Source organism: Spodoptera frugiperda, chromosome 18 (genome assembly GCF_023101765.2).
Source record: "Spodoptera frugiperda isolate SF20-4 chromosome 18, AGI-APGP_CSIRO_Sfru_2.0, whole genome shotgun sequence".
Classification (NCBI taxonomy): Eukaryota; Metazoa; Arthropoda; class Insecta; order Lepidoptera; family Noctuidae; genus Spodoptera; species Spodoptera frugiperda.
Window position 1 is genome coordinate 7721167 of NC_064229.1, and position 24942 is coordinate 7746108.

Sequence of the window (24942 nt, forward strand, 5' to 3'; positions counted from 1 at the left end):
TCCAAAAATTCTGACTTGCACTATCTCTTCTCTGCTCAGTTATCTATCTACTGTATTCGTACCAAAATCATGCACTTTTGTCTCGAGCTTGTATATATATATCATTCTATTGTATCATTTATAAAATCTTCATCCCAGTCCTTCGTAACGGATATCTCCGTTACGTCTCTACCCACAAATTGCCTTCCGTTCTTGGCGGAACGCAAAACTGTTTGCTCCATATTTGAATTGAATCGGTCGCGATTTCGCCACATCCCTTCTATACAGAATTACTCGATTGCGTTGCGACTAACCAATAATATAATCGAATGTTCGTTGATAAATCGATTACAAATCTCTTCTATTGTATGAAAATTCCCAGCGTTCTTGTAAATGCGAAGTTGTATTGTGTTGATTTTCAATGCAGTTGCGACATTGGGAGTTAAATAATATTTGATAATGTTTGTTTGGATAGTAGATAAAGGTACTATGTCAATGAATAAGAATAACTCGTTCCGTGTATTATGAGCAGAGTTAGGTATATCTGTGAGTTATGTAAACATTACTGAACTGAGATATCTATTCATATTTGTTAGGTATAGGTTAATAACCGTAAAATATATGGCGTAGGTAGGTAGTGGTATTCACATCCTGATGCTAAACAAATCAACACAAAGATGCTAATTATTTACTTAACAGAAGCTAATGGGAGACATGTATAACACGAACATCTTTACTATATTAATTGATATGAAATTGAAGAATTGGTATTTAATTGCAAAGAAAATCTCATCTGACAACATGCTTAAAAATCTTTGAGAGCGGAACAATTAGTTGTCTACCAACAGCAATGTCAGAATAGACAAGAAAAAAAGTCACGCAACACGGCAACATGTCTATGACACTGATTCATCATGTCATACACATCGCTCCGAACCAATTTATTTCCTACTTTCCTCCAGATTTATTTGAAACAGACTAAAGTAAGACCAGATGTCTAGACATCCGCGAAATGTCCCAAGTTCGTTGACTCCAAATTAGCAAGATTATGACCACGACAAGTTCATGGACCCAGTGACATTTAGGGCGCTATTTTGGATGCGCGTACGCCGGAGCTTTGTCGCATCTATCCTGATTTATGGATGGTTTACGACGAATGCAGAGATAAAACACGCACTTTGCGTTTTACTTCTTCCTTAAGAAGACTGAAATATCATTGCAGAATGCAATAAGGACAAATAAGCAACAAGCTTTGGACAGACAGACGTATTGTACTTCTACATAACTGACTAACGACCAAATTACTGAACGGTTGGCGTGATGGCTGGGCTTCTTTTCCTGCAGCTCTTTGTGTGATCCAATATCCAAATTGTTGTTTCGGGTCTGGGTGTCATGTGTATGTGAAATTGTATGTTTATAAACGCACCCACGACACAGGAGAAAATTCTAGTGTGGGGCAAACGATAAAAAGAACTACCACATGTATTGTTCTTTAACAAAATCCTTGCAAAATATAAGACAATCTCTTTCCCAGCCTCCTTTCGCTGGGTAAATCCCACGTAATAGGGAGCGTGGCTATTGCAAGATACCAGTAAATCTAGACTGCGTGCTACTATCTAAAGTTTAAAAACAAGGAAGTGTACCCAAATGTAAGATAAATAGTTTAACAAACCAATCAAAATTCAGTCTTCTGATATCATAGTTTAATGCTCAATTTCATTTATCAGATAACAAACTTACAACATCAATCATAATAATATCGTGAACTTGAAAATTGAAAGTCGACTTCTTGAGGATAGAAAACGGTAACCGATCCAACTCTACATGGTATTTTATTGCAAATTATAGATTAAATTGCCTCACTGATTAGATAGAGTAATTCAAACTGATAAATTACGTACAATATCTGATCAAACGTCGGTATAGGGTACCTAGTATCCGATGTTGAATCTAACATAGGTTAGGTAACAATATTATACCTAAAAATATCAGCGAAAACAACAACAGAATAGAATATTAAGATACAGACATGTATGCATTTATTTCGTTGCGGGATCCAAGACAGTCATTTATTTCCCTGGGACGCGCCGGACTTCAGTGTTCCGGTGTTTTCATGGTTGTATCTACTGTAGATCCTGGCTTACAGGAGTTGCAGTGGTATGGGTGGCTGTGGAGAGCTTCTTCCAATTAAAAAGACATAGCATGCAATGGCCTGTGTTACTGTGTGAATGGAAATGGCAGCCATAACAGCGATGACGTAATTTTTCTTGTCTTCTATCCATTTTCATTCAATAACAAGACAAGATATCCTTCCACACTACTGAACTTTACCTAGCAGACAGAACTAGTTTTTTTTTTCCATTTTATATGGATCAACCCTATTCTCCTCCATTAATTCTTTTACTAAGCTTATATCTAGTTTAGCCGGTATCACAGTTATGTCTTTAAATAGTGCCTGATGAAGGGTTTGGACCAAGATATCGCCAATTTCCGCTCAAAGATGACTATCAGCACTTACGAATGTTTCTCTTCCTTCGAAACCAGTTTTCTTTGATGATCGTTGTATAATAATTTAATTTATACTTCCTTATTTATGTATTAAGTTATATTTCTGGTTGTGTTGTGCAATATTTCTTTATTTGTGTCAACATTTATTTCTTGTTTAAGAACTGTTGCTTCTTTTAGTAGGTCGAAGATTTCTACTTTTTTTTTTAGTTTAGTTTGTGAATGGTTTGGTTATGTTTTGATTGAAATCTTTATTCGTTTCACTAGTATCAGTATTAGGTAATAGACTCGCATTTAGTTCTTTCAACTTCTTATTGCTAACTAAAATAAAATCGCCAAATTCTCTTTTAAACACGGCATGGTCTTCGTCGATCAACGATCTATTTTATAAAATAAGCTGGATGCCACACGTGGCCACACTATGTTATTCAACTGATTCATCAATAATTCTGTTAATCTCATTAATAAACAATAACAAAACCACACGTTCTTTCCAAAGGGGTGGGAAAATAGGTCAGTGGCCTACTGTAATTATAGGTACCCATGGAAAAGAGGGGCAACTTCGTACAACTAACTACTTACTAGATTATCACGATAGTATCCACGTATTTCGTATTACATAATTTGGTAATAATACACATAGTTGATTGTATACGTGAATAATTTCTCTGTTATTACTTACGATACAATTGCATCGCAATTGGTACTCGTACACGCGTTCTTACAGAGAAAGGTTTGTTCGCTTTCGTCTTATTTCTTTTTTTTTTATTATGTTCGTGTTGAATGGTCACGTGCGTAAATAGTAAGGAGGGTTTTTATTGGAAAATATTGATGATTGAAATTGTGAAACAGTGTAAGCTAGTAGGTAGGGGGTAAGAAAGTAAGTACCTACATAGTGTAAGGGAAAGCGCAAATATAATAGGTATTGGTAGGTGTGCGATGTTTCTGTTTTTACTTTTTACCACATGGCGTGACAACGGTACTAGTCAAATACTCCAGAAATAAAAAAGTCACAATATTATGTGTCTACAAACGACAATCTTTAACACATTGAACGCCGTGGTGGTCACCGGTGACCGACGTTAGCGGAGGATTTGCCTTCAACAGTTTTCTATTAGCAGTCAAAGACTTAAGCATACCTACTCTAAATAGATTACACATGTCATAAATAAACAAGAGGAAAACGTTTGTCAAGATTTTCTGTCTTCAGTGGCAATAGACTCTTATTTCAAACAGATGACAATATTTATTGTTGCTATTTAACGCTACAAAGATCAATTCCGGAGTGAAATCGAGTATGTTTAAATATCTATAGATGTACGACATAAATAAATACACAAGTTATGTAGATCGCATGGTGTCTTCGGAGCTGCGGACTACCTAGCGGATTTACCGGGGCTCTGGCTCGAAAAGCAGGAGTAGGAACGGGGTGGTTTTTAGTCAGTAAGAGTCTTCCTCTCGTCTCGCCCAAGCCGGGAGAAGTCACAGGGTGATTCTAGCCTAAAGGTGTCTATCTAGCCTTTAAAATCCTTACCCTATTTTCTTCTCTTAAAGTAACACTACAAATAGTAATAAAATCTATAAAACAAAAGGGCATCACCTGGCATTCAACCAGTATTATTGCGATGCACATTAACCCACTAACAGATATACAAACACGGACGCACAACCCGACCCACTTGCGCGTGCGCATCCTATGCCCTATGCACGCAAACAACGTATATTTTTAACGGCTCAACACGAGTTTATTATCATTATTACGAAAATTCGAATAATATAAATCTAGGTGCTTACAATCTCTGTAACTCATCAGGAATCTAAAGAGGGATGTTTATTTTAAATACGTTATTACAACAACCTGATTCTTAATTTATGTTCCGATTGCACCTTTTTAGTTTCGTTTGATCTTTATTTTTATGGCTGGCAACATCAAGTGTCGTGTTATTCATACTGCTTGGCTTGTGCCCTGTATGTTGATTGCTCGATTGTCCCAGATTAACTCCTTTGCAGTTTGAATGACCCGTTTACAGTATTCAATGTAGTGAAACGAGTTCTTTATATATTTTAAACTGAGTTTATGTTCCGAAAAATTTAATAAAATTATTTATAAGTAGTCATGCAATCAAAAATTCTTATTCGGTAAAAGTCGTAATTTACAGTTCAAATCAAAACCATATTAATTCACATCAAAATTTTTGCGGTGACTAAATTGGGACTGAAAGATTATTGTGTGTACCGACAGAGTTTAATACTAGAATTGGAACTTAAAAGGGGATATTTACCATGTCTTTAAATTTTATTGAGTTTCCGATATTGAGAGTTTAATAATTTAGTATCTTTAAAACAAAGAAATCTACATCCAAAACTAAAAGGATTCTTCTTCCACAGCTGTATCTGCAAGATGGTCAGCTCTCCGTGCAGCGGCCACCAGACGCGGCGGTGCTCGGCGCCTGCGCAGGGAGATGGCTGCACTACGGGAGACACTCGACGATATCTGCGAACCTGGCGATTGTGCCCCTCAACCACACACCAGGGCTCAGCTACATAGAAGAATTGAGGAACTAAAGGTATGTATAAATAGTTCAAGGTTTAGAAGTATTTGCCTTATGCCTCAAAAAGCGTTTTAAGTCACCAGTGGAAGTTGTCATACAACATACAGATATAATATGTGTAAAATAGTCGTTACTTGCTGTTGGTTAAAAGCCCAAAAATCTGATGTGTTTCGGGTCTTACCAAGAATGTAAATCGCCCTTGCATGGTTTTAGAGAGCAGATGGGAGTCACTCCATTGAAAATATCAGAACGATAGAATATATTGAAGTTTAAAAAGAATTTGTTTAAGTGAACAATTGGATTATGTCTACTTAACCATACTACGTTGGGCTTAGTTTAACTATTTATGGTTTTACGTAAACGCAATCATGTGGAAACGTTAATCCCCCTTTAAAAATACGCATTCAGCTATAAGTATCCACTGTTATTTATTTTAATTTCCTGAGTGGTTTTATACGTGATATTTAAACCTTTCTATCGTATTTACTTTCGTCTCCGTACTAAATACTCTATTTCTTGATTAGGTTCTACTATTACTGCGTAATTGCTTAGTAACGAGGTTTAGGTGAAATAATTACTATAATCTATTCCAATTAATTAAACAGGTTCACATTTACAGTGGAATGGCACTTTAGATAACAATACAACATTAAATAACGTTTTCAATACGAAATTCTAAACTTTTCATTTGGTTTAGGACTTATTAGTTAACGAATATATTAATTACATCTTTAATATCACCATGAAAGTGGAATAATTTCAACTTATGTAATACCAACCAATTACCTAAGTTGACGTCACACATATATAAAATTCAATAATAAACGACTGAAATCAAGAACATGAGATAATCTAGAAGAATCATATGTAGGCAGTGAAATCTTTGTAACTGTTACTTACTTTGTAACATTATTCTTTCCAGGAACGTCTATCTCGTCTGCTGGAATGCAAGGTATCGATGCTGAAGCTGACTGTGTCAGTGCGTCGTGCACTTGGCGACATGGAAAATGATGACGGAGGACTGGCTGCTGACTTGGCATCCCTGCTCTCTGCATGGGATGATGCTCATCAACGGTTAGTTCAGAAAATTCTTCAATTATTTGAGAAAATCGCCACTCAGTAGAAAGAAAACGTCTAACTACCGCACTCAGAGACATTTAACGATTACTTAAACTATTCCTTAGTAATGATTTTGTATCGAAAACAACTACTAAAGTTTGGGTTAAGTAACCATTAATCAATTGACTTCGAGTGTGGCAGTAAATCTGATTCCGTTAAAGTCAACATTAAATAAATTGGAAAATTCTAATAAATCGTCATAAAAAAATAACATCGAGCGTCGAAAATCTCGCTACTGAACCGAAAGGTTCATTTAGCTATCCTTATAAAGAAGAATTAAGTTCCAACCGCAAAATTATGCAATTCTCAAAAATTTTCTATGCTGACTGATTCATTACTGTCGCCAAAAACGGCCACTCCTGAATTGTAGATAAACAAAAGCCGTGAACTAGTGGAGCATGAAGCAATACCTATGTCTGGAGTGAATCATTTAAAGTCGCATTGTTAGTCACTAAGTACAATGACATCTATGTCTGGTAATTTCTGCGGGCGATTCATTGAACTCCAAAAATTATGCGGTTCAAATAGGATTTAGCGTGAAGTATTTTTGTCAGAGGTGTGTCTGAGATCTATTTATAGACTCAATTTCTTATTTTGCAATGAAAGAAATCCTAAAACAGATTAAGCACATCACACAACAAAGCTTCGTAAATAAAAATGATTTCTAAAACACAAATGTCTTTTCAGGACTTCAAACGAACTCTTATCTCTGGAAAAAGCGGTCTGCGCTTGGGCAGAATGGGAAAGTGCTCTCCGGGAGCTTCAGGGTGCTCTAAGAGGAGACCTGGCGACACTGGAGTCATTGAGAGACCGTGGTGCTGTGACTGGGGACCAAACCGAAGTGGCTGCTCAAATAAGGCAATTGGCTGCGTCACTTGTGGATAAAAAGAAGGTAAGAAGAACTAATAGTGTTTTTAAAATGATATAGTCTTCTTTGTGAATTAGCATGTCTTTTTGACAATGAACATGATGATACAATATTGGTATTCAAGTAGAACAGCCTTAAAACGCTTATAAAGTTCTGATTTGGCTAAAATATGTCATTAACATAATATTTTCTTCCAGGGTGGTTCGACATGCGACTCATTGTCCGACTCTGGTATATCGGACGGAGACAGCGAAGGTGCTGGTCGACGTGCCAGACGGCTCAGTGCATTGCGGGAGCTAGCTAGGCGCCTGCAAGCTGCTCTAGCACCTAACTCGCCAGCTCAGAGAGCTATAGCTAAGGTAAAGACATACAAAAAAATACTAATAAATCTTCTTTATGAACATGAAGTTTGAAATTTCTTTAAGAATGTTTAAGGAATGTCACTTTAACTTCAATTTATTTGTTTCAGCGTATGGAACAAACTGAGAACGAAGTGCGCACGTTGCAAGAATCCTGCCGTGCGCTAGTAGAACTCAGCATTCCGGATCTTAAGATTGAGGAGGAAAGGTAAATTGAAAAGGAATTAAAACATTAAAGAAGAATACCTATCTACACAATCTCCTTATATCTACTGTAAACTTTTACTATATCTATTGCTTTCTTTAGCAGGGACAAAACGATTGCTGCCGTGACAAGCAGCAAGACTGGTTCAGGCGACCCTGACTACAGTCCCCGCGGAGGTTGGGTGTGGAGAGTACTTCGGTCCTCGCTGCCCATACAGTTGTGCCTCGTGGCCCTGCTCCTAGCCGCCTGGCTGGTCGAACGCCCACGATGCTGCGACGCCCTCAACTCTCTAGCTCAGACCCTCACTCCTCAACTCCGCTACGTGCGCGGACCACCACCAGTCTGAACACTCACACAAGACGTGTTCACACACATGCGACGATTTCTAGCTAGTATTAGCTTAAACCTTCGGGTTGCAGTACTTGCAGTATTCAGCACACTATTTGTGCTTCTATGCCAATTGAAGTATTCAAGGCTTCGGTTCTAAGACGTTTATTGACGGTAGATAAACTAATTATCGGAAGCGACGGTAGCGTGGATTGCGTGGAGCAATAATTTTTATTATTATACTAACTTTTTTTGACGATTAGGTAGAAGAGATTTGAAATGAATTGAGGTTTTTGATTGACGTTGTTACTAACATAGGAATGTACGTGTCAATGGATAAATTTGAGAAAAAGAAATGACGGACGTGATGTGTAGAAGTAACCAATTTATTATTACGTTTTATAACAACATTTTCTAGAAGAAACTACTTAGATGTGTCTATTGGAATGACTAACCTTTGGAAGGCAGAATGAAGTTAATTTAGACCCGTTCGCAATATTAGACATTTTTAATTGCTCATGGCAAAAAAAGTTCAAATAGAAAAAAGGTGTTCCAAAAAAAATGTAATCATCTGTATCAGATGAAGTTCAAAATAGTTAGTCTATATTTTAGTATAATGTACTAACATTGACAAACGTTTCTTAAGTTTGTACGTAGAGTAGAAGCATGCCTATTTTAGTACAATTATTTGATAGATTACTTAAAATAGGTGAGAATGCGCTGTGTGACAGATATTCTACAAAATACCTACCTAACTAATATATTTATAATATAAAAAATGCATCAGCAACTTTTTCGTAATGTTATTGGCAATTCAGTAACCTTAGTATAAGTTTGCTTTACATTTAAAGTAATCGAAATGAGAGTTCTGATTGGCGGGCTCAAATAAACTAACCAATGAGAGCGCCGAACGCGTTCTCGTTTGGTTTTTGTTCAACGTAAAATAGACTCGTACTAAGGGTACCAATATTATGTTTTGGTGAGTTATTCTGGATTATATCTTGATAATATTATGATATACTCAATGTATATTTAATATTTTATAATCAAAGCTTACTAAATAGTGAGCCCACAGAGCAACTCCACTGGAACGTTTTTTTACCTTTGACAAGTATCTAATCATTTTTAATTCGTATCAAAATATTACGAAAAAGTCGCTGAAAAATATTTAGACAACGATTTACTTCTACTTCGGAAAACTATCAGCTCTCGTTTTATAAGTTACAGAGTGGCCTTACCTGAAGAATATTTATAAAGACTGATATAAAACTAGTGCATCAATTCAACATTTGATTCAATACATATCCATTATATTTTATATCTTGTGTCATTTACCTATAAATAAAACATTTTTTAATAAAACGAAATATTTTACGCGGCAAAAGTACATCAATTTGAATCCATAGACTAAAATGAATATCGCGCTAAAAAAATAAAACATACGGCCTGTGCCGTAAAGTATCGACATTGTTATCGATTAGTCGTAACGATGTTACATGTCTCGAATAGATTTTCAACAATCGTTTTTTATTACACAATTAAAATTATTATTAAATTTAAATTTAATTAAATTACAGTTATTACTTTTGCCGCTTGTTCCTTCCTTATTGGTTTAAAACTTCAATTAGTAATTATAATAAATTCCCAAATTATTGCCAAGTAGGAATATTATCTAATTATGTTTATAAAATATTTCTGGTTTGTTTTTTATTCTCATGAAATTAAATAATTACCTGTTCCAAATATATAATTTTGAATACCATTGAATAAAGATTATGTGCCTGATATAATAAAATTAGAATTTATTATTTTCATTGTTATTCAGTTTTTATTTTATGATATTTAGTTTTAAATATGTGTAATTATTTATTCTATTGTCAATTATTTGTTGAATTATTTTTAATTAACTAAGTACCTATTTAATGTCAATTATTTCTCCCTATTAGCCATGAATTTTATGACATTTTAATAATACTTAGATTTAAATGTTATAATGTATCTTATATGTTTAATAGTATGTACCGTTTATAGTATTTATTTACAATTTATATTATTAAGTAATATATGTCTTTCAAAATCTAGAAAGACTGGCTTCAGTCTAAATCATCTCCAATGCTTAATAATTTATAACGTCATTATGATATTGTTATAAATTATTAAATTTTGGAAAACAACATTTTCTAAAAATTAGACCATAAACAAAAAAATAACATGCTTTTATCTGTGTTATTTTTCGACGATTGGTCAAACAAACACCACAATTGCATGGTATATTATCACATGTACATTGTCAAAAATATACCATTTAGGTAAACGTGGTATATTTTTAACCAATCGTAAGCTACTTAACCGGTCAATTATTTTTATCATTTTATATGACGCTTATTATAGATACATGATAATGAAATGAGTGTTACAACCCGTTTACATTAATATCCTGAATAAAATAAAACAACTATCAACAGTCTCTCTAATAGACATGATATAATATTTCATCATTTTGCTCAAATTACCTTCTGATTTTTTTCAAAAAAGTCTTGAATTCGATCTGAAAACTAGGAAAAAACAAATTATATATTATTATACTTTAATTATGAAAAGTTGTTTCGTAATTAAATAATGTTATATTTCCACCATGTTTGTTGTGGCGTATCTATTGATGTAAAAACATAATTTGCTTTCAATGTGTGAGCAGTCCAAATAGGACAAATGTAAAATGCCTTAGTATGACTGTCTTGTGTGGCGCATTCTTATAACGAATGTATAATTAGTATGTAATTAAGTACACTCTCTCTGTGGTTTGCTTAAAAAAAGTTTTTCGTGGTATTTTTTTACCCTACCAAAGTAGTAGGATTTCAAAATTTTATTTTATTGTATAGAAAAAACCACAGCGAAAGTACTTCAAACATTCTATTATTTTCCTAATAAGGCAGTCAATGCCCCTAGTAGTGTGTCATATTTCTTTTAATTTTTATATTTTAGTGTTTAACTAGATAATTGGAAGAAAATAGACATGCTATGGAAATGCATTTAATTTTTTCTTTCTTTGGAAGGATTTGAGAACGTATAATTAATCGATTGCATTATGGTATGTTGGCTTTTGGAATGGAAATAAAAATTTGAATTTTACTTCATTTGTTTTATTTATATTTATCCCAGAAAATTCTCTTCAGTACCAGGTCAGTATGCAATAATTGTACTTTAGTACAACCATATCATATAAACCAAATGAGAACATAAAGCAGTCTGCTCCTTTGCCCCCTATTCCATAACAAAATAACATAAGAGGCGTGCTAAATAACATGGGCATTTTCTGGTGATGCAGACATTATTTTTAGAACAAAGGATAGCTATTGGTCGGCTACTGCAATAGAAAAAAACTACAATGGCATTTAATAAGTAGGTAGGTACATATATACATAATGCGTGGTATTATATAGATAACGAAAAAAAGACCACTAAATCATAACGATGATAGGTAATATCTTTGTCGAGACTACAAGCAATTGTCCCTGCCCGCACATGCGTGGCATTTATCTTGATTTGGAAGCACAAAACCATTAAACAGGTTTTATTCCATAAAATCGGGTTTTAATTGACTACATGGTAATTTTGTTCAAAACTTTTAGACCAATGAAAAACTAATAAACGCTTTGTTCGAGACTCCTATTGGTTATGGTATTTTAATTAAAGTTACTCCAGTGGGTCAAAATAACCCCAATTTACCCGGTTTTCGATACTTTTCCTTAAAGAGTTTTCTTGAAAAAAGTTTTCATAAAATGTTATCGATCAAACCTTGACAGCTGGCAACACATTTACTTCCGAATCGAATAGTGATAAGCATTTATTCAGCATTCGATTAAATCGATTATTTCTTCCAAGTTAATATCTTTGATTCGATTAAAATTTTATGTAATATACAATATTATTTGTTTACGCCAATTCATTATATATCAACTATGGATAGAACATAACGGGTACCTATTACGTTTCTTTGAAGAATAGAAGTCGTAGATAAAGATTTTTTATTTGTATAAACGTACACACGGCTATAAATCGGGCGAAAATAAATCTCGCTTTGCCTTTACACACGGTCCCTTGATACTTTTTAACGTCGTGCATGCTTGCAATACATATTACTATATTTCCTTATTTTAAGTAATCATGACAATCGATAACTAATTACGTTACAATTTTACAAATGACTTACAATTTATTATTATGTGGTAGTTATATGAATATCTCATTACTAATTACATAATTAATAAATTAATATACACATTAGTTAATAAATTACAAATTTCAGGTAAAGCGGCGATTATGGTGCACTCGTTAAGCCGCTCACTCCGTCGCTCCGTCTCGCTCACCGCAGTTGATGACTCGCACCGAGTCGATCCATGTTTCATTCGCTGTTCACATCACTAGCAGTGACGACGTGCGACGAGCAAGCAACGACGAGGTCTCTTCCGGTGTTCAAGTTGTTAGTGGTGCACGTGTTAAAGTGTAACAAAATTGAATTAAAAGCTAATTATTATTGGATGGATAAGTCGTAGTGTTTAAAGTAAATCAACCATTCATATTCTTTAATTTGCTGAGTGCTACATATCAGAAAGTAAGGTAAATATGATCGTAATTTTAACTTTTATTTTGCCCGGGTCAAGCCGCCATATTGATTACTTTTGCAAGACGCGGGCCGATCTAGCTTTGACTTGGTTCTATCAGTGTGTTTATTGTTTTATTGCTGAATTTAAACTAAACAAACGTAATTTCAGTAACTATACGTAGTTATGATAGTATTTTGATGAATGCAATGTTAAAATCATTGATATTTTGACTTTTCAAATGTGTATTCCAATCAACACGGTCCACGTATAATCGTTAAATCGATAAAAATCACAACTGTTCTAAATTGAAGTTTGAAGAAGAGGAAGAGTGGATAATTTTGTGTATAAATCGGTATATTATTACGATTACAATGTTCTGTAGATCATAAATTGAACCAATCCGTAAATCCCACGCGGGAAAACGTAAAATCACCACGCGCTTGGCGCGTTTTGCGCACCAGCGCCAATCTACATTCGCGTTGATGGCGTTCTACATTTAGATTTAGCACAAAAGTAGTTTATTGTTTATTGCATAACCTAAAAAAATACGATAAAACAGTTTTATTTATTTGGTTTACAGAAAATATGGTGGGGTCACGTGTCTATGTCGGCGGTCTGCCGTTTGGCGTCCGAGACAGGGACCTGGAGAAGTTTTTCAAAGGTTTCGGCAGGATTAGGGATATCCTCATCAAGAACGGCTATGGATTTGTGGTAAGTTCACGATTCTTATTTATTTTTTCAAGCTAGGTAACTATTATTCATACACAGTATTCATACCGATGCACGACCACACGCATTGCATTTCTAGAACAGTCTATCGTAAAGTTGCTAATGTTTGTTGTTGTGTAAAAATAATGTCAACAAACTTGTATGAATTAATTGTTGTGAAAGCTGGAAATGAGGTTAATTTTCCGGTTATTTACACTTACAATATGTGTATGAAATAAATAAACCATTAACTACATGCACAGTAAGTTTATACTACACTTTGATAGCTGTTATACATAGTTTTGTTTCCTTGCTCATTAGCTTTTGAGTTAGTAATGCATATTCCACCAGCTATGTATATGTGGTGACTTCGAGATAGAATCTTGTTAGCATATTATTTTAGTCTTGTATTCTAGTTACTTTATTACCACATATTACAGGAGAACCTATTGTAATGACAATTTTAATACATCTATCTATCTTGTTAAGAAACATTGTCTCGCACTAGGTTTTTCTCCTGTATTTTAGGTGTGTTTACAAACATTAAATTTCACACACATACAATTACAATGTTCTGTACATTATAAATTTAATCAACTAGTATATCCAGAAAATGTCCTAAAATCAACATAATTATGTCATAAATGAGTGTTCTTCATATTGATTTTGTATTTTACAGGAATTTGAGGATTATAGAGATGCAGATGATGCAGTGTATGAACTTAACGGAAAAGAGTTACTAGGAGAAAGGTAAGAACTTTTATAATTATACATGTAGTAGGCATATTTAATTTTGTTCTTTCTTTTTTACAATAGTATGAGATTAGCTACTTGAAATATGGAAATGTTGAGAGCCTTTTGTATAAATATAGTTAATAGAAATTATAATTATCACCAGTTATTAGTAGTTGTTGAAATGTTCCTTTTTATATTTATATCTTGCTGACAAATCCCCCATAATAGTATCTTTGAAAAGTTATAAGTAGAATATAGTTTAAATTCTTTTAATTTATGTTATTTTCAATTTAATAATTAATTTCCTTTATCAGCCGGCTCCACATTCGTGTGTATGTATGGAGAACTGATATTTTTGATCACGGATGAAAGTAAGAGATTTGTATGAAATCAATGACTGCATTCATTCATATTTTATTACTCTTTTTTTTTATTTATCTCTATTGACTGTTAACAATTTTTATTCAAAATTTCCAAATTGAGGATTATGTTGAATAATGAAAGTTGATGTATACTGGTGGGCTGCCTTTACTCCATTGTAAAAGTCTGCTTACCAATTGGTATGTATCATGTAATAGGGTGATTTGTTCAAATTCTTCCAAATTGTTTTTATAAGTGTCATTAGGAACATTGCCAAACTAAATAATTGGTTAACTTCTATTTTCAGGTCAATTTATTGCTCAATTACTTTCGATTTAATTATGTAATGTATTTCTAAATTGTTGCATTAACTTATTGTTAATTTTGATATTGTTTTGACTTGGGTTCGAGTCCCTCGTTTGAGTTGGCTACCAATTGGTAAGCTGTAATATGTAAGATGGTGTGTGTGCACGGTATGAGTGCAAGGCTGGGGTGGGCAGTGCTAACAGTAGACCGTGGGTGTGCCGCAGGGTGGTGGTGGAGCCGGCCAGGGGCATCGACCGCAGCGCCGACCGTTACCGGCGCGACCGCTACTACGAGCGCGACCGCGGCCGGTCGCGATACGAGTAAGTGTCGCTATGTTGTAGGGTGTCGGTGGAGAGGGCTCGCGGCATGCCGCGGGGCTCGGACCGCTGGCGCTGCCGGGATCTGCCGCCGCCGCCGCCGCGACGCCCGCCGCCGAGACGTGAACCGTCTGTATTGCGAACACGGGCATGATATGCAACAACACCCATGGGCGTAGCCAGGCTTTCTTTCCCAAATATTTTACAGCAACCTATCACTCCTACTCTGGACGTAGGATGTGATAAAAGGAAGGTAATTCCCGTAACAGTCGCTCTGATGAAACGGTTTGGTGGTGGACAGAATGTTCCTGAGATTACTCCTAGCTGCGCCCATGAAACATTTCCCTTTTCGCATTCTTACGTCCTCTTATGGACTCTACCCAAAATATTTAAGGGATTGTATTGTTGCTTGCACAATTTTATCAAATTATTGATCCTACAAAATTTTCACAAAGTCTTTCCAGATATTTATTAACCTTAAATTCTTTAGAAACAATTTTCTAAATCTGCCTTTCTTGCTAACAAATTTGTCCGCATGCTGAGGCATTTCTAGTGCCTACTTGAAATTCTTTGCTTTATGGCCCATTCCAAACATTTGGCATTTTGTTTTGATATCCAATCATTCTTTGCATTTGTTTGTTTTCAAACAATCGTTTTGTGATTATTTTGTTTTTGCATAACAGCCCAGTGTTCTTAGTTAAGTTTTTGTACATTTTTTATTGCTTATTATTACAGTTTTCATATGTATTATGTAGGCACACTACACTTTGCAGTTTCAACACAGCATTAGTTATGTTCGCTAAATAATTTTAGCAAGTAATTTAGTAACTAGTAGTTGCTATGAAAGTGATTACACCCTCATCATACTCAGTGTTACAAAGTGTCCCACAGTTAATAATTATTTGGTTATGTTGCACATTTTATACCCTTTTGTCAGTTATGTGATCAGTCTTTTAAAATACACAACAAACAAGGTTAGATTGTCCCAAAGTCTAAAAACCAACACAAGTTTTGTCCCTTAAACAAATATTATTCACACACATAGTCTAGTGTTCGTTTTGTTATTCGTTTTCATAATATTAGCCTTATTATTTGTCATTCCAGCCCTTTTCTGTAAGTACGGTAGAATAGTCTTATCACATTTGATACCATTTCAAAGTAGTTACAGATAACATTTGTTCATCTGATAATGTAATCAGTTTTAATATGGAAGTATTGCACTCGCAAGTAATTTATAACTTATTGCTTTAATGTTAACGTTAAATAACCTTCTTGATATTAAAATATATCGTATTTTAAATCTTCAATACAAGGATATGAGAATGGTCTCATTTTTAAATCATTATCTTGAATACATGTTATGTTAATACTCATTTTGATTAATACACTAAATCCCCGTCCCTCTAAGTAATTTAGTTTCAAATATCACATTTACCGACTAAATATGAAAATAAAATTAATATTGAGTTTTCTGTTTACAGTGACTACAGTTACAGATATGGGCCGCCAACGCGCACCGAGTATCGACTAGTCGTCGAAAATTTGTCTAGCCGCATTAGCTGGCAGGTAAGAACTCGAGCCGGGACACCATTGGGCCCATCATCATTCCATCACCTATCACCCAGGGTCCTGGACATCTTCACTATTACATGAGGGCTGGGCGGCCTGCATCACCTGGACAGACCTACCTTTAGTCGCGATCGGGAGGGAACTGACCGTCACAAGGCACTTACCGCATGGAAAGGACAATACAACCTATGCTGCTCACTGAGGACCTAGAGGATAATCCAGTGCAAACCAGAGAAAAACGCATAGACGAAGAATTGAGATGACACTTTAAAGGAAACGAGTAAGCGTTATATTCGCACTGAATACTGCCTGGACTGACGAGGAGACGAACGTAACCCAAACAAACTCCGGCCAAGGATACGGACCTATCGTCGGACCACCTTCACTGCCTCGAGAACTCCACACCACCCTATTTGCTTTACTAATATAAAACATAAAAAATACAAAATAATTTACCTAATAGTAACCATCATAACTTTAGCTTAACACAACATACTTTGAAACTGTCAAACTTAGCACTGTGCATAACATTCATTACCCTAAAAACAGTATTTTTTATACAAATGTTGTACCAAACTTACTTACGAGCTTTATAGATAATTTTTAAAAACAACAGAAGGTGGCGTATCGTGGCCAGAGTCCTCGATGTAGCGCTGTGTGCGATGTGGTCTGAGGCGATGTTAGGATCGGTCACGGCGCGCTGGTGATGTGATGACGCCCCCCCAACCCCGCCCGCCCCTCCAGCCGGACGAGCCCCCGGTGGCCCCCGACAAGGTAAAGTCGATAGGGGGGCACAGACAACAGGAGCCGTTTCTCGTTATGTGCAATCTCCCATTTTAAATTCATTATTTCATTGTTAAGTTTAAGTTTTAACATCCTCTGTTTGCAATAGTGAAGTACTATGCAATAGTCTCCTCACTATTGCGGATTGTCATGCAGATCATGTCGTTCGTATGTCAACTTTATTTCTTTTGCGGCTTTAACAGCTTTTCGTATACGACAATTCAAACGGTATCATTGTTTACGCGGACCATCTCGGGTTGGGGACCGAAGATAAAGGCAGCAGCACTTAAAGACGGGACAGGAATTGCTTGTGCTTGGACGCGAAGCAGAAGCCGGTGTGGTTTCCTAGAGGATAAAGAAAGGCGAAGTCCTGATGACCAGTTGCAGACAAAATCAAAGAGTGATGGCAAAGACATAGCCGGAAGCTGAAGAGAGAGAGAGAGGAGAGAGCAGGAATAGATGCACCTCAATGATGGCAGGATGATTCAACTTGGTCGAGACAATACAAATCTTTGGAAGGATTCATAAACAAAGTGTCAAATAGAAAGGCAAACCTGGAGAAATGCGGCAAAAATAAGAAAGCATATCTATGCTTTCTGAGCTATCTAGCTCGAACAGAAAAACAGATGATAAGGAAAGCCGAGACTGGACAAACGAGCCACTGGAGTAGTCACAGGTGACTGGAGGTCGATGGAGGGCGAGGACAACTGCACGTACCGTAAACAATGATAACTGTTGAGAAACGCGTACGAAAACACTGTTACAAGCATATCTATCGTTTCATCTTTTTATTTCGTTAGGAGACTTGCTCGCAAAGTTGTGTAACCGACATAGTATACATTGAGGTTAGGTCCACAGTCACATAAACAAACGAAAACTTTTGCAAAAGTCATGATGAGATCGTATTTTTACCATCTTTCGGGGCTGAAAACCTTGATGATAATTTCTAATTCTGATGATTACTTTTGCAAAAGTTACTTTAAAGACTGTCGTAGGTGCTTTGTTAACATGTTTCATTGTTTTACAGGACTTGAAGGATTACATGCGTCAAGCTGGTGAAGTCACTTACGCTGACGCTCATAAGCAGCATAGGAATGAAGGGTAAGTCATTATTGCATTGAAAAACTTTGTACTTATTGAACAAAATCTTAATTTCATGATGATACTATATCATTTACCATCTTTCGGGGCTGATAGCTCTTGATGATAGCATTCTAACTGAGGATATCTATATTTCCTGACATTATAAAATCTAACTCGCGACGTGTTTAGTAACGTATTTTATTTATTACAGTGTGGTTGAGTTCGCCACCCACTCTGACATGCGCGCGGCTATTGAAAAGCTGGATGGGACAGAATTGAACGGACGACGAATCCGTCTGATTGAAGCTAGACGTGGCTCCCGCCGCCGCACTCGCTCCTCGTCGAGCCGCAGCCGATCTCGCTCCAGGGACCGCAGACGCAGCCGATCCAGGTAAAATAATACACTTTATAAATACAAGAAAAGCACAAAATTGCGAAAAGTTAAATAATATTACCGTTTGTTGAACAGCAAAACCAATACGTATAATATAAAACATGAGTAAGAAACATTTTTTCAATAGCACGCACACATACTCTAGTATTTGTTTTGAAATAAATTTTCCACAAGATTCAAATGATGATACTATATTATTTACCATCTTTCGGGGCTGAGAGCTCTTGATGATAGAATTCTAACTGAGCAAACATAAAACACATTGCTTTTTACATAAGCATTGAATGTGTATAATAAAAAGTTGTACATTTTCCAGGTCTCGCTCTCGTCGCTCCTCCCGTAGCCGCTCTCGCTCCAAATCTAGGCCAAAGAGCAAGAGCCCTGTCGTCAAATCCCGCAGCAGATCCCGATCCAAGTGAGTATCAAGCACAATTCCCCCATCGCGCCCCTGCTATGTAAATAATTTGATACTTAGCTTCTTAGCAAAACTGCAGTTAAGCTAGTCCATTATCATATAGATATCAAGTCCTTGTAGATATATGATTTGCTATCATTCACATTTAGATGCATAATCATTATAAACTTGTATAGTGTTTTGTTGAAATTGTGAGCAATATTTTATTGAAAATTATTAAAATTCCAAATATTTTGCATAGCAGGGTTTCTTGTTGATTTTTTCAAATTACATACAAAAGAATAGGAAAATATGGCCATAAGCCGTCATAGTTGAATAGATTCAAAGAAATAAATAAATTAGCAGACGACTGCGACCTCTTACTACACCCGAAAGATGTATTAATGTCGGATTTGATGATATTTATGCACTAATTCTCTGACTCCTAAGTCTGCTATTTTCTCAACTGACTGCATTCCCCTTAAAATTCTAATTCTATAAATTAAAGCTTGCATGTAAGCATCTCTTGTCTCTTCTCTCTCAAATGTCAGCAGTAAATACAACCAATAATCGAAATATATGCATGAAATATGTATACAAATTAACCTAGTATTCATTTGGCTAGGTGTGTTATAACTTGCGCTGAGCAAAATTTAAAACTGTAAGTACTTAGCCAATAGTACTTTACTTTTGTAGATAGCAATAATTTTATAATACTAACGTGACGCAACGACCTATGTACTTGCCTCACGTTAAACTGTGTGTCGGTGAAGGAGTTGGATTTGTCATTATCCAGAAAATCATTTTAAAACTTGGAAGTAAGCATATGATATGACAGGTTCAACTCTAGAATCAACTATCTAGTAGTGGACGTAACTAAACCCAGCTATTACTACCATTTTTGGCGTTCGTTTTCGGCGTCGATTAGGGATCGCAGTCGTTCGAAGTCGCGGTCTCGCTCGGCGTCCCGTAGATCTGACCGTCGGTCGGCCTCCCGTAGATCTGACCGTCGCTCGGCGTCCCCGCGGCCCTCGGCAGAGAGGAACGGCGGGAAGTCGGCCTCCAGGTCTAAGTCCCGATCACCGAAAGCTGCCTCCAAGTAAGTCCATTCAATGTGTGCTCTCAATCCAGTCTGACAGTTGTGCAAATTCTGTGAGCTTATTTTTCTCTGTCAACGTGTTTGTTGATTTAATTGTTGTAACAAACATTTTAGTTTGAGTTTTTAGCGTTTATGATAATTTTAATCTGTACAGAACATGTTGACATTAGTGCTGTTTATTTTTATGTTTTACTTTGAAACTTTAGACTGTTTATATTTTGTTAGAAAAATAATCTCACACAAACAATAAAGAGCATTATTGTCAGATCAGTAAATCCACTGTTACCTAAACCATTGGCATTCACGTATTAACAAAATTCATCCAATATTATTAATATTGATTGCACATTACAAATACATTATTAACTCGATCCATGTTTTCCCGCATCACGAAGAGAAGCCGTTCCAAGGTGAGCATTTGATGTTGACTAACAATAAGCTATTTGCTGTTAATCATGTAGTTCACACCTTACGTTTTCTCATGGCTTCTGGTTTGGATCCCATCCATCTTTTCGTTTTAAAAAGAAATGTGAATCACTCAAATGCTATGAACTAATCAGCATCATCCTCAGCACCTTTACTTTATTTTATTTCTGTAAATAATGTTACTAACAGCTTATAAAACTTATTTTTTTACTTTCATTTAATGCACAGACATCAATAACTCGACATATGTAAATAATAGCCAAACTAAGAAACTTGATAGCATATTGTAATAATATTTCACGTCTACAGGGAAAGGTCTCGCTCTCGCAGCAAGGAGGCGTCGCCGAAGCGTGAGGAAGAACGTCGCCCGAGCAAGTCTCAGTCTCGCTCTCGCTCCCGCTCTCGGTCCAGGTCCCGGGATCGCTCCGCTTCTCGCGATCACTCCGCCTCCCGGTCGCGCTCAGGATCGCCGCGACAGAATGGTGACGCGCAAGACCGCGCAAGTACAGACAGGTCGCCTCGTAGTGGTGACTAGAGCGACCCTAGTTGTAAGCTTCATAGATTTATTTGTCTATAGTTTTAACAAGTTCGTGACCTCAACTATAGTAACGATATTGTTCTTAGTTCTGATTCTTAGCATCCATATCAATATTCAAAGTAAGCTAGTTTTCACTACTCTTAGTAGCACTTTATATAGTTAAGATACTTTTCCGGTGTTAATCGGAAAGTTTTCATGCAAAAGTTTGGGTGCAACATCCAATGTTATATTTACATTTTTATTAATAGACTACCTACTCAAAAGTTGTATAGGTATACAATTATTTTGGTGTCATGAATCTGATCTCCATCAGCATAAAAGTACAATGTCTCATTATTGTTAACATTCTTACACTAGCATTATGCTAATGCTTTGTTGAAGTCACGATGGTTGAATATAAGATTCTTATATTGTGCACCGTGTTTGATATTTTTTGTCTCACACGAGTGATAGATGTCTTTGTCTATACATAGGTTATTTAAGATCGCTTTATGGGCTAGTGGGCAAATTGATACTTATTTATGTAAGTAAAAAGTTCTACTGAATTCTTGACTGTAATAATTTAATTTTGTTAATTGTGTTAAAAATGATGTATAATTTTTATTTTCTGTAAGTTACTTGATGCATTTTTTGTCTAAAAAAATAGTGGTGTCAGTATTTGCCCATACTTAAGTGAAAGTAATAAACTTTGACAAAATGTTCTAATTACCTATTTTTTTGGTAAAAGATGTAACGACATAAGATTTAATTCTACATCTTTAAGACAATTCTACTTGGTAGGCTAATTTTGTAAATAGTATATTTGTTACTAATAACCAAATAATAAATAAGGCTATACCAAGCTTTTTTGTTTTATTTCTATTTATTTTTCTGTTGTATGTCTCCACCAGTTTCTTTCTTCATTAGGTAACTTATCAAAATAAAGCTATGGAGAATATAGCGAGCTAGTTTGTATATTCATCCCCAAATGCTGAAAAAAACAAATATAACGTAATTTTCGTATCCGAAATTAACCCGAAGCTTTGCAATTGAACCTTTTGAACTACCACCCTGTCCTTGATTAAAATCAGCAAGCTATCTCTATACACCTTCGTAACATGGCTACATAACACATATCTGGTGGAAAAACACTTATGAGGATGTACCCTCTAGAGGGACAAGAATTTTGCAAGATTTTCCAGCAGACTAGGACAAGATCAATATGCAGCGACACGCCTTTTATCCCCGAAGGAGTAGGCAGAGATGCAGATTACGGCACGTAATGCCGCTATGCAATGTACACCCACTTTTCACCATTTGTGATAGGGCCCATGTAATAGGGCGTGGGCCTTTAGTCATATTATACTGGGCACAATTCTAGACGTGCTACTACTGAGAAATTATCGAAAAACCAGCAAGCCCGACCCGGGATCAAACCCGAGACCCCTTGTCCGGCAGCCACACTTGCGACTATTTGACCAACGAAGCTGTCAGGATTTATCCTGTACAAAAGTCCAAGGTAACTCCCACGCCGACCTGGAGCTACGGACTGCCTAGTGGGTTACCGGGGCTCCGGCTCGAAAATCAAGAGTAGGGACGGCGTGGTTTTTAGTCACTCCCTCTCGCCTCTCCCTAGGCGAGAGAAGTCTTTGGATAATCTTCCCCCATGAAAATAAAGGTAACTTCCACTCCGTCCTATAATTAGCAATTAATATGACCATGTGCCACATGGAGTACTGTTTCTCCACTTTGGGACGGCTTGGCTTAATACCAGCTAGATGCGCTAGCACACATCGATAGCCAAGAAGCTCATCAGCGATGATGCACTTGTGGAGGCCCGACTTTCAAAGCCTCGAACACAGGCGCAAAGTTGCAAGCCTCTCGGTATTTTACCGGGTACATTTCAATGAGAGCGGGAGAATTGCACAACTTGATTCCCCCTAGTCCTTTCCATCATCGAACCACAAGACAATCTGCAAAGCACCACCACTTAAAAGCAAACCCACTCTCTCGCACGAAGCGCTTCGCTTCAAGCTACCTTATGCGAACTGCAAGACAAGTGGAATTCTGTGCCGGAGTCTGTGGTTGCTGATGGGTATAATCTGGTCTTCAAGGCCTGAGTTAATAGGTTGCTTATGGGCAGACGTGCTCCATCGTAGCCCGTACAGGCGATGGAAAAATGGCCCTAAGTATATTTATAGTCAATTCTAGATTAAAACCCAGAGATGGTTCTAGCAGTAGTTATTACAAATACCAGGTCAGAGACTACATTATAACTAATGAATATATTAAAAAACATTGAAAATCAAAGCTGAAGGCAAATTAAAACAAGCTTCAATAAATCAAAATCAATTAACTCAGCTCTTAAAGACAAACAATAAATCCGAAACGGAAGCCTCTTCAAAATACAACTACATTATAACATCAAAGTAACTACGTATTAGAGATTGGAATTTTATGGCTTATCCATTACTAGCTTTAGCTTGAGACTTGGTAACATAACATAATTCCTGTGAATACGGCGCGTCACGTTTCGCGTCTCAAAGAGAGCCATCAGACCACCACAGATGAAGCCTAGTAAAGATGATGCTCGACCCGGAACTGCGGACTGCCTAGCAGCAAAGAGGAACGGAGTAGTTTTTAGTCAGTAAGAGTCTGACACTACCTCCCGCCTTACTGATACTGCCTCCCGCCAAGGCTGAGGCGGGAGGTAGTGTCATTGTCAGAAGTCACTGAATAACTTTTCTCCTTCAATAAAGGTTACGAATTTACCGTTATGTTTGAGCTAGGGCCTCTAGTTTGAGCTTCCCCATAGGGTAGATGCTAGGGATTTCAGATTCTCCAATCGACAGGGAGTCTGGGACAGTATCGGTCCTACTCTTGTACACATGTCCTCAAAAATGGTTAGTACCTATACCTATTGATGAAATTATGTTTGCAATAATACAAATCCCATTCGAGGTCACTCCCACAGTCCTAACTAGCAGTCAGTCCTGTAATAATTAGTAGGTAAAATATCCTTTATGGTGTACGTCTAGGGGGTACGAATTTTCCTTTAGTTTTGATCTAGGGCCTCTAGTTTTCGAGATATTTATTGCCGGAGTTTCCAGCGGACTGGGACATGATTCATCCATACAAAATTTCCTCAAATATGGTTTGTATTCAGCTAATTATCATCTGTATACATAGTACTGTATACCCTATGGGGAAACCTCTTGATTTAAATTATTTGTGGTTTGTGGTCTTGGCTGACATACGAAAAATGAGCGAAATATGATCAGTAGGTAAGCCAAATAGTGCATTTTTTTCTGTAAGTTAATTTGAACACTCTTTACAAATACGGTAATGCAACAGCTGCGCCACATGTCCGTAACATTTCTAGCCAACCTATAACATTACAGCTCTTCTGTGATCAAGGAACATGGAGCCGTTCATACAGAATTTAATACTTGATTAATTTAATTATTAGTTAGATTTTTTTAATTTTCGGTTTTCGTTGATATATTTAGTTGTATGATTCTGTGGACTAGTAATACTTGTGGTTTAAGTCATATGAGTGGTCTCCATACCGTATACTTTAGTAATATAAAAATGTACGTAACTAGGTACGTTATTATTTTTTTACTTTGTTGCCCAACCTATGAGCATTTCTAAGTATTTTAAACTTCTTGGAATTGAAGCGTGATGTTTTAATCAATTTGGGGTTGTTGAATGTGATAAAAATAAAATGACG

General features: G+C 36.3%; 2 protein-coding genes across 20 annotated transcripts in view; both read left to right on the plus strand.

Annotated features, from left to right (window-relative positions):
- Positions 1-11043, plus strand: part of LOC118278077 (klarsicht protein) — a 309718-nt gene extending 298675 nt beyond the window's left edge. For 5 of the 6 annotated variants that reach the window (XM_035597144.2, XM_035597139.2, XM_035597142.2 and 2 more), the window contains 6 exons: positions 4873-5051; positions 5959-6110; positions 6843-7047; positions 7221-7382; positions 7493-7590; positions 7690-11043. In XM_035597144.2, coding sequence (XP_035453037.2) covers positions 4873-5051; positions 5959-6110; positions 6843-7047; positions 7221-7382; positions 7493-7590; positions 7690-7933 — 1040 coding nt within the window. In that variant the 3' untranslated portion in view covers positions 7934-11043. The remainder of the gene's footprint in view (positions 1-4872; positions 5052-5958; positions 6111-6842; positions 7048-7220; positions 7383-7492; positions 7591-7689) is intronic. The other variant, XM_035597141.2, reaches the window with a different exon arrangement.
- Positions 11044-12313: 1270 nt separating this feature from the next.
- Positions 12314-22072, plus strand: LOC126911682 (serine-arginine protein 55). Of its 14 annotated transcripts, none has more exons than XM_050700196.1 (12): positions 12314-12531; positions 13099-13229; positions 13906-13976; positions 14969-15073; positions 16426-16510; positions 18324-18397; positions 18591-18770; positions 19090-19188; positions 19793-19828; positions 20096-20266; positions 20662-20676; positions 21002-22072. In XM_050700196.1, the coding sequence occupies exons 2-12, from the start codon at positions 13104-13106 to the stop codon at positions 21225-21227; spliced, it is 1188 nt and encodes a 395-aa protein (XP_050556153.1). In that variant the 5' UTR covers positions 12314-12531; positions 13099-13103; the 3' UTR covers positions 21228-22072. The 14 variants fall into 14 exon arrangements, 13 of the variants coding, with proteins under 13 accessions (XP_050556153.1, XP_050556161.1, XP_050556164.1 ...); XM_050700204.1 differs by having other exon boundaries at positions 20168-20266; XM_050700198.1 differs by lacking the exon at positions 14969-15073 and adding an exon at positions 14852-14947 and having other exon boundaries at positions 12315-12531.
- Positions 22073-24942: the final 2870 nt, after the last annotated feature.